The 10653-nt window shown below is 43.4% G+C and overlaps 1 protein-coding gene across 1 annotated transcript; it reads left to right on the plus strand.

The window, feature by feature from the left end:
• Window positions 1-3761: 3761 nt before the first annotated feature.
• Window positions 3762-7696, plus strand: FAM167B (family with sequence similarity 167 member B). Its single transcript, XM_039329404.1, has 2 exons — window positions 3762-4424; window positions 6746-7696. The coding sequence occupies exons 1-2, from the start codon at window positions 4116-4118 to the stop codon at window positions 7007-7009; spliced, it is 573 nt and encodes a 190-aa protein (XP_039185338.1). The 5' UTR covers window positions 3762-4115; the 3' UTR covers window positions 7010-7696.
• The last annotated feature ends 2957 nt before the right edge of the window (window positions 7697-10653 follow it).

Below are 10653 nucleotides of genomic sequence, written 5' to 3' on the forward strand. Positions count from 1 at the left end.
AATTTTAAGACCTGTGGACTTCAGCTCCACAAATTGTCCAGCCTTGGCAACGTTAAGACGTGTGGACTTCCAACTTGCAGAATTCTGGGAGCTGAAGTCTGCACATCTTAATGTCAAGGCTGAGAAACATTGGTCCAAGGTATTCCCAATTACTTTCTCTGACATCCCAGCTCAAAGGCATTGGTTCCACAATAATATTTTTGGAGTTTGGGATGTCCCTGCATTTTAAAAGTCTGTCTAGATCTGTTGTAATCACATAACTACAGTCACATTCCCAGTGAATTGAGCCTAAGATACAGTCTACAACTTCTCACTACTTGCATAGAGTTAGTGTCACTTGCTGACATAATTTTAGGTTTTTTTCAAATTTTGAGGAACAGAATAGCTTCAACAAGAGGTTTGCCGTGTCATTTTCAGATCACCAGGTAGCCTCATCAGCAGAACTGAGTTTGTTGATGCTTTCCTCAACCATTTTAGTTGCCTGTTTCTTCTAATCCAGCATTTCTCATTATATACTCTGCATGTTTATTAAATAAATAAGGTTACAGTAACTATGAAGCTGCTCATTCCCATCTTTGAACTCCTTTTGTTGTTCCCTATTCCATTATAATTGTGGCTTCTTCTTCTTTATACTGATTTTTTCAATAACCCTGGCACACCCATGCTTTTGAGACCTATTCACATTTGATTGTGGTTTACACAGCCAAAAGCCCTTGTAAAATTGATAAAGCCAAAAATAATCTCTTCTGGAACTCTTTTACCTCTTCCATTTGTTTCTCACCCCTAGCAACTTTAATATGTGTGGAGTTCATCTCCCAGAATTCCAGTGTGGAGTTGAATTCCAGACATCTGAAAGTTTCCAACTTTGAGAAACACGGCATTAGACACTAGCAATATGACCTTGAAAGCTGCTGTCTGTTCCGAATCCATTTGTAATTTAGGTAGTGCTCATTCCATGAATTGCTAAAATTTAGATTACAAAATCTTCAGCTTTAAAAGTTGTATATTTTACTCCGCAATGATCAGTTGTCCAGTGATAGGAATGGTAATTTCTTATTTACATTAGGGAAAAACAGAACTATTGTGTTTTACCAGCTGGTGTTTCCCAAGCAGGTTTGGTTTTACATCAGTAAGCCTGTGAAATGTCAGGATCTGCTGTGTTTTCATTGCCAAGTTCTTACTCTTATGTTTAAATCAAGATTAAATGACAATAAAGAGTGGCTTTGCAGAGGCTCGAACAGTGTATAAATTTAATAAAACAAACAAACAAACAGTGATAAGGCACTCATGTTCTCCAGATGGGTTGAAGACAGTTCTAATAGCCCTTTGCTGTTGACAACAAAGGATTGCAATTGATGAGTCTTGTCCACAATACTTGGAAGACTCCAGATGGTTCATTCCTGATGGAGCATTGTGGGTGCTGTCAAGATGGGTGCTATTCCTCACACTCCAGATGTACACCGAGGAGACTGGATTTTGAAGACAAAAAATGTTTGCAGCCAGTTACATTTTCTCTTAGATCTTCCCCCCATCTGCTTTGACAAAATGAGCCCCTCTCTCTGTTCCCCACATGGATTCCCCCTGGCCAAAACTCACAGGGTTGGAGTTAAAATGTAGGGCTTCCTTTGAAAATAATAAATAACACATTTTTCCTTGCCTTGAGGGAAATGAATGTTCGACAAGCTGCTGTGCTGTGGGAATCCAACCTGGGCGGATGGTGTGAAGTTCAGCATGTCACACAGACCCAGAACATTGGATTCATCAAGATAAAATGCTTCCAGAAGATAGTGGGAAGTTTATTTTTGAGCTGTTCCCAAAAAGTGAAACAGGCTTTCTGCTTTTCCCCCCAGGGTTCGTTCACCCCAATTCAATGCCCAGGGTCAGCTTCCTGCTCACCCATCTGGGGGCCAGTCTTTCAGGGAGGGGACTTTGTGAGGGTCAGAGGTGAACAGGCAGCAGCTATAATGCAAGCACCAGCTGTGAAGACTTGGTCCCACCACCAGAGCACTGGAAAGAATTCTTGAGCCCTTGGAAGCCAAAGTTACAGCATTATTTAGGAATGTATACACTATTAATACTCTTTCTGTGTTTATTTGTTTGTCTGTTTGTACCCTCAAGTTAACCCAAACAAGGCATTATACTACTAACTTAAAAATGTGTAAAAAAAATCCAGGATCTATTACTCTGGTGGAATTGAAATCTTAATCTTAAAAGAGAGCCCCATTAACGGCAGAAAATTAGCACACCTTCGGCAAAATCCATACTGAGCAAGATGTGTTCTGGTTTGTTCCAAGCTGGATTCCAATGAGCACACAGGACAACTGCTTAAAGCTGCTTTATTCAACAGTGTAACAGACAGTTCAGCAATCAAAGGTGGCCACAAATTAGAAGACCGAAACAGTAATATTGATAGGAAAGTCTACCTGTTGTTTAAGGCATGGGTGAACGAGCTTGCTGATATATTTGCCTTTGAGAGGCACACAGGATCTGATGAGGAGAAAATGTACTTTTCCTACCCTGAATGAAATATAATTTTTCATTTTTTGTGTGTGCAGATGTTGACTTTGGCTGATGGATCCAGGGCTGGAAGAACCTTACTATATTTTGTGTGTAAGAGATTTGCGTGTCTTGAAGAGATTTTCTTTAATTTTTAATTGAGTTGCCAATATTTGCCAATTTCCTAGTGAAAAACACACTTTGTCAGCTTCAGCCCAGGTGTCAATATAAGCCCAAAGGCTTAAGACAGTGGTGGCGAACCTATGGCACGGGTGCCAGAAGTGTCACTCAGAGCCCTCTCTGTGGGCACATGCGCCGTCGCCCCAGTCCTAGGCCTTCAGCTGGCTTTTATAAAATCTTTTCGCTTTAGGCCTCCACTGCTGTGTGCAAAAAAAAAAAAAGGTTCAATCAATCAGTCAATTTCAACTTCTTGCAGAAAAAAAAAAGATCTTGCAAAGTTGGAATTGATTGATTGAACTTTTTAGTCCCACTCAGTTTGCCGTTACCACTGCAGCCGTGCCCACCCAATGGGCCACGCCTACCCAATGGGCCATGCCCAGCTAGCACTCCACGATGTATAAGTGGGTTTTGGGTTGCAGTTTGGGCACTCAGTCTCTAAAAGGTTCGCCATCACTGGCTTAAGAGGTCCTGTCTTTTATTGTGTGGGGTTCAGGGATGGTCAGGCTTGGTAAATGGCAGGGATGGCAAAGATGGTGTGTGGGTTTTCCTTTCTCAGAGATGGATAAAAGGCAGAAAGACCATTCTGTTTTCTTACTTTGGGGATCTGCAAGGTCAACAAAAGTAAAGATGGAAATTACATTTAACATGAAAACAAAGCAGGGTTTGATTGCACCGTTGTGACCACCATCTGTGGACACTCCCATTTCTTACCATCCTGGAAACCGCTGTGTCTACCTTGGTGACTTTCTAATATGCATCCTGCCTCTGCCTGCAATAAATGTGTCTTTCCAGGGCCACCAGTCCATGGAATTTACGGGAGAATCCAACACTATACTGAAGTGCATCAAGTGGGTTGGTTGATTAGAGTCAATAGGAGGTGATGCTGCTTTACCTCCCTTGTTGTCCCGGGGATTTGAACTTAAAGGAGAAGCAAGGTCACAGGAAAACTGGGCAGGCCCAGAGGGCAGAGAAGATGCCCCAGTCAAGATCTCCTGGCCTCTGGTAAGCTAAAGCCTAACTTGGCTGGATAAAAAAAATTGCCCTTGAACCTTTCATCTTTCCAACTCATTTCAGACCTGGGTGGAGGATTTACGACTCTTCTTGGCTGATGATAAGAAAAGGAAGCAGTGCCTGCAGGATAAATTACTTTACACTCTTGCTGACTTTTATGTTCCGATTAAAACTTCCTTTCAAAGAATAGGGTGTCTCCTCTCAGCTCGAGACAATAATAGTTTACTTAAAAAAAAAAAAAAAACCTCTGCCGTTCACCTCTGGATAATTAAAGTTCCTGCTCTTTTTTATATTTCCAAGGACTTGATTGTTTCAAGAATAAACAGCTTTCATTTATAGCACACATATACCGCGTGCACACCGAGAAGGAGAGTGATTTTGTTATTTGGCTCTCTGTAGAGACACACTCTGTGCTCGGCACTTCTGCCATGGCCCTGGTGAGGTTCAAGGAATTGGGGGAAGATGAACTGAACTTAGAAGAAGAGAACCTAGACAGCGTCAAGGCCTTGACGACAAAGTTGAAGCTACAGACACGGCGCCCATCTTACCTAGAATGGAAGGCCCACGTGCAAAGCCCCTCCTGGAGAAATGGGCTGCGGGCTGGAGCGCTGAAGACCCACCTGGAGAAGCAGGGCGAAGAGGCAGTGGGAGAAGAGAATCAAGCCCAGGGACCCTTGAAGGCTGTTTGTGGATTCCCCACCATTGGTATGGCCTTTGAATGGCTTCGGATGGAACTGGTAAGTAGCCCTTTGGATCTCAGGAGAAGTTGGCCTAACAGGGTCAGATAATCTGATAGTCCTGCCATCTATCTGGTAGGACTACAGGAAGCTACATTTGGGGCAATTATAATAAATCTCAATGGAATCTACTGGAAGATGGGGCAGCAAAATCCTGGTTCTTCAATCTCCAACCAGGAGCAGCTGCTATTCATCCCTTCAAGTTAACCTCTGCTGTTTTGCTGGGCAGTGGGCTTCTGGAGAACGTAGGCAGAGGAGAAAAACCCATTAGGTCAATATCTTTCAAGGACTACCTCCCAGCCAGTAGCTTCTTACAAGTTGTGCTTCTTTTGCTTCTGCTCCAGGTATAAATGAGAGGCAAAGAGTCCTGTCTGAGAAGGACCAACATCTAGTTCAGGGGGTCTTCAACCTTGGCCAAGAACTTGTGGACTTCAACTCCCAGAATTCCTCAGCCAGCCATTCTTTTGTCCAACCCTCAGCTCAAGATGGCTGAGGAATTCTGGAAGTTGAAGTCCATAAGTCATAAAATGGCCAAGGTTGAGGACCTCTCATTCTAGCTGAAGCCACCATGACAACATTGCACCGTGGTGATGATGATGATGCTGCATCACATGTGACATCATTGATGCTCCTGGTCTCCTCTGATTATTAGAAGTGGGAAGCGTTAGCCAGGGAAATGTTTTGAAACCTGCTAAGTCCAACTTGGCACTGGCTTCCTCACCTGGTACCTTCCTGACAAGCTGGGTCAAGTGGCTGAGTACAACTGAAAGCTTTCAAAAACAGAGGACAGATCCTAATACGGTGGCCATGAAGTTCTATTTTTGAGATTGAGCCATTCTACGGTGACCGTGATAGATATTACATCATTTCTTTTAGTTTTGCTTCCAGCTTTTTGCCCTCATTGTCCTAGCAAAGGAGTAGCTTGCCATGTTGGAGAAAGTGTGTGCGTAACATTACGTTAGAATCTTTGGCTGCTTGCAAATTATTAGTTGGCAGCACTAACGTCTTTTCTTCTGGCAGACTGTATGGCCATTGTTGACGACAATATTGCTAAATTTTGCCTAACAACTCTGAGGACGTGGCAGCAAATATTAGCCAACATTGCTGAGGTCTTTTAAAACTGTTGAATATTTTTTTTTGTTCCTTCTAGTTCCTTCTTTGCTACTGTTGAATCTTATTATGATGGATTTTAGGTGCACCTGCTAGTCAAATAAGCAAACGAATAAAGAAAAATAAACACATAAGGCCACAAATAAAGTCTTAGTTAGTTATCAACGTATTTTCTAAAATGTGGCAATGTTCAGTGGGTAAATAAATTGCAGTAATATGAAACTCAGCAGTTGTCTCTCAATACTGAATGTAGTCAGACTGCATTCCCATATTTTAAGAAAAGGGGAACAATATATTTGAGCAATGGGAAATCCGTGGCCATCCCGAACATTTTCCAGCAATTTTATGTGAATGTGAATTGCCCACAGCATCTCAGTGTTCTCATAGCATTTTGGCGGTCTCTGATTGGCGAAACATGGACTGGTCAAGGGGGGAACGGAGACAGGAACTTTTTCTGTATCTTGTTCATGTGGGAAAATCTTAGAGCTAGCCTGACTTTACTGCAACCCGCTTCCTTCAATAAAAGAACCTATTACTTCAACCTAATGGAGTCGAGGGTCTTTCTTTCCTAAGGGATTAGATTGGCGCAGGTCTGGCAGTTGGTCACTGGGTCCAGAAGTTTACTCTTCCAAGCTTTTGGACTCGTGCTGGAACCCATCTCCAGAGAATTCCTCTCTACTGGAATATTGGCTAGTTTAGACTATTCTGTGAGTCGTATTTATGTGGTGCCTTCCAGTTGGTTAATTGATATATTGATGGCTGGCAATTGGCTGTTGTTTCCTTGTGCTCACAACTCCTCGGCTCCTAAGTACCTGATAAACTGGTGGTACATCAGCAATCCTGTTAACTGACAAGAGGCCCGTTTCCCAGGCTTCAATCATTTCCTTGGCTATCTTTGTACCAGCTCGGCCAACAATCTTACGGTAGTAGTTGAGAAATTAAATGTGTGTCCTTGTTCATTGCAATGAGTTTGGGCCTCCTTGTCTGACCGCTCACTTGTGTTCTTGTAATCTGGTAGTTAATTCCTCCCTGTCTGTCCTACATAGTCAGAGGGGCAATCCATGCAGGAGATCCAGTATATCCGGTAGATTTGCCTTCATTCATGAGTATCATGTAAATGAGTATTACGTAAAAATAACAAAGGCAGGATAAAAATCTAATAAATAAATACATGTGATGTCAGGCCAATGTTCTCTTATTTCTTGTTCCAGAGGAAGATGCAGGCCATGGACCACCAGCTGGCACGGCAGCTGATGGGGCTGCGGGCCCAGATCCACCAGCTGAAGGTGGAGCAGGCCTGCCATCGCCACAAAGAGATGCTGGATGACGCCACCTTTGAACTGGAGGGCTGTGAGGAGGACTCGGATCTGCTCTGCAACAGTCCCCCCAAGATGGCCTTCCTCTTGTCTACCCCTCTCAAGCACATTGGAGTCACCCGCATGAACATAAACTCCCGCCGTTTCTCCTTGTGCTGATGGACCTTTACCCCTTTGCATGCTTGCTTGGCGCTTGTGGCTGTTGGCAGCCAGGGAGTATCTTGGCCCCCATTGCCTGCACCTGTAGATTTTGTGCCCGTGTAGAGCAACTGGTGTCTCACCTGGCTGATCTGCTCTGGGCTCAGGAATGTATCCGGACAGGCAACCTCAGGGAGGTGAGCTGGGAGACAAAACACATCCTCTCAGGAAGGGAAGTTTTGCTTCTTAGGAAAAGGAGATGAAAAGCAGAGAGCAATATGGATCAAGAAGGACCATTGGTGTCCTTTTGGCAATTCACAGGCCTAAGGAGCATCTGGGGGAGAACAAATTCCATCTGCAGGTTCAGAGAAGGGCCGATGCATGCATCAGTCGGCAAGGCATGAAAAAAGGGGCAGAGTTCACACACTGCAGATTGACTTTTTTGATCTCCCCTCCCTTAAGGTCTTCTCTGCTGTGGTCCTCTGGACCTGGCCAAGGATGCAGGAAGGGCAGTGACCTCAAGAGAAAAAAAATTGCTGGTCAACGTGTCTCTTTTAACTGGAAGGCTGATCACCCCTTCACTCCTCCTCATTTATTTTGCCCATGTATGTTTTAAAAGCTTGCTTCCTTTTTATTGTATGTCAGTTGATGTGGCTTTGAGAAGCTGCAGTCAGCAAAACACTTTAAAAAACAGCAATAAGAGGTGCGTCACTTGAGTATTGTGTGTTGTTTATGAATGTGTACCTTTGTGCTCTGCCTCAGCCTGGCTCCACTTCGTCTTTAGACCGGTTGGTCTTCTATGATATTTCTAAGAGCTTTCCCCTTGTCTTCTCTGTTTACAAATTCTAAAATGGAGCAGGAAACGAGCACCAATCGGCCCCAGTTCAGAGCGGCTTTCTCTTTTTCGATTGTGTTTTAATTGTGCAAGCTGTTCTGTTTAGGATGTGAGAAGGGCACTAAGTCCATGTCCCAGGGAGCACAACAATCAGCTCTGCTTCGATGTAAGCCTTGGGTGCAGGTACTGTACATGCAAGAGCCAAGAGTCTCATGCTATGTGAGTACAAGTAGGCCTCGACTTATGACCGGTTGCTTAACGACCATTCAAAGTTATGAGCTGCCTGCAAAAATGGCAGTGATGACTCAGTTCCAAAGTTCCTGTGGTTGTTCCCCCCCCCAGCAGTCATGTGATCACATTTTAGGCACTCAGCAACACTGTCCATTTACAGCTGTTTGCAGTAACCACGCTTTACGATGATTTTGCTGAAAACTTTAAATGTTCCTGTTGTGATGGGTAATGGGGTCATACGTTATTACTGAAAGAAAAGCCACTTTTATCCAGTTTTGGGTAATTTCTTCAGATTTGGGAAGCATGGCCGTAAAGGCTATTTCCTCTGTTCAGTGACTTTTTTGACACACCTCCATAAACACACCACGTCCTTCTCAGCCCTATCCTCGCCATTTTTAACTGAGTGTGCAAACAGTGCTTTTGTGGTTACATTAGCAAGCTTGGCACAATTAAGTAAATACATGAAAAAAAAACCTTCAGAAATCATGATTCTCTTGCTCGTTGTGATCTCTGCTCATTTCTACTGTTCTCTCCTTTGCAATATTCATTATTATCAATCTTTATTATGGTTTATTACTCAGCAGGAAGCAAATGTAACCATGTGGTTAAATGTAACTCTGGATCAATGCTTTTCAACCTTGGCAACTTTAAGATGTGTGGATTTCAATGCCCAGAATTCCCCTGCCAGCATGGGTTAGACCTATGGGGTTTAAAATAAATAAAAAGAATGCACAGAAGAAATTTCAACTGAAAGGAATATTAGGGACAGAAAAGGCCAAGGTTAGTGAATCACAATAAAGCAAGAGTCCCCTTAAAAATGAAACTAAAAAATTCAGAGTGAAATCCACTTACAAATCAGCCTCTGATAAACCCAGCAGGAAGATATAATGATTAACTGGATACAGAGAAAACAAAGAAAAGTCTAAGACAAAAATCAGTGCTCAAGTTGAGGTCAAGCCATGTTTGGCTAACCGTGATGAATTGTGTTCAGTTCATCTTAGTGATGAACATAAAGATTATTTTATATGCATCCATACGGAGCTAAGCTAATTGCCCATAACCTCAAGATTATTGTCTGAAAAGGGGAAATGCTTTGCAAGATTGCCATTAGTATTGTTCTTGTCACTAGTCCCGAAAAGGAAAAAGTTCACGCAAGAGCAACTAAAATGATGAAACTGGAGTAGGCAAGTAAAAGAGAGGGGCCAGAGGCTTGGAACATCGGGCATGGTATGCAAAATGTGGGAAAAGCCATTCTTCCTCCTTTTTCACAGTTCAAGGCAGAGTTAATTTATGCCATCAGATATGGCGACCATCCCTGGTGTATATGGATCTAAAGAAGAATTGGACATGGAGAATCAGGCCGTCCGCAGCTACCACCCTTAATCATGACACCTTCTTGAAAGTGGTGGATTATTGTAAACACTGTCTATAGGGGAGAACCCAGAAAGGGGTTTGCTGCTCTGGGAGAGCTGCTTGGTGGACCAGGTGGACCCTTGGATGGTAGTCCTCCTTTCAGAATATCCATGGAGGACTATCAAAACAGACACCCCTGCTTTCTTCCTCCTGTTTATTTATTTATTGTACTATCGAATTTATATTGCTGCCCATCTTGGAGATGTGACTCTGGGCCGTGCACAATAAAAAAAATTAGAACAAGTCTAAAATCTAAAATTAAACCTTCCTCCCTTCCTTCCTTCCCTCCCTCCCTCTCTTCCTTCTTCCATCCATCCCTCCTTCCCTTCCTTTTCCTTCCCTCCCTCCCTCCCTTCCCCACTCCCTCCCTTCCTGAAAAAAAAAAAGACAGAAAAGCTGCACACAGTTTTCATTGGATCCATTCTGTGCGCAAGTTCTTGATTTTTCCAATCTACTCTCCATCCCCATCTCTCCACCACAGAGTCCAGTGCCCTGGTTTATTTTTTATTTATCCTCCCCGTCCTAGCTAGTTATTTCATTGACATCTTTTTGTGAGAAACAAACATTTCAAGTGGGACTTATTCATCATCATCATCTACAAAACTCCCCCCCCAGGCATTTTGTTCCAGAAAATGTCCATAAAGACTGTCCCATTCCAAATGAAAGAACAAACTTGTGACCCACTCAGCCACCAAGTGTTGGGTGCGACTTATGAATGAAGCTTAAGTAGTAACAATGTCAGGATGAGGGGCCAAAAATCAATGTGGGGAGCAGGGCAGTCATCTGAACTTGGCTGGGGTTGATTATGTCACCATGTCTCATTTTTTCAGGTCCAGTAGAAGAACAATTTTTTGCATTGTTCCTGGCTAGTCAGCTGCCCATTCAGAAGGGAGAACCACCTCTGGTGATCCCTTTGGACCAGATCTAGAGCCTGGAGCTCCCCTGACACTTATGTAAATGTCTGGAAGCATTCCTGAAACATCCTTTGAATCCATGCCCTCTCTTTCTTCTTCCCACTGTAATGGTTCCCAAAATTCAAAAGGCATAACCTGTGTCATGTGTCAAGGGTGCACACCTGGTGGCTCAGGAGATCCATAGAGGGCCAGCTGCAAGATTCAGCCATTGAACTACAGAAGGCAGGGGGTTGACGTTGGCAGGAAACTTTTGGGGTTTGTAAACTGCTTTA

The sequence above is a fragment of the Crotalus tigris genome, unplaced genomic scaffold, assembly GCF_016545835.1.
Source record: "Crotalus tigris isolate CLP2741 ecotype Arizona unplaced genomic scaffold, ASM1654583v1 scf7180000017614.5298720, whole genome shotgun sequence".
Taxonomy (NCBI): Eukaryota; Metazoa; Chordata; class Lepidosauria; order Squamata; family Viperidae; genus Crotalus; species Crotalus tigris.

Bases quoted from the DNA above. Each gene is read 5' to 3' on its own strand.
- FAM167B (XM_039329404.1), top strand. From the start codon at position 4,116: ATGGCCCTGGTGAGGTTCAAGGAATTGGGGGAAGATGAACTGAACTTA. The intron at 4,425-6,745 runs GTAAGTAGCCCT...TTCTTGTTCCAG, and splicing joins AATGGCTTCGGATGGAACTG to AGGAAGATGCAGGCCATGGA.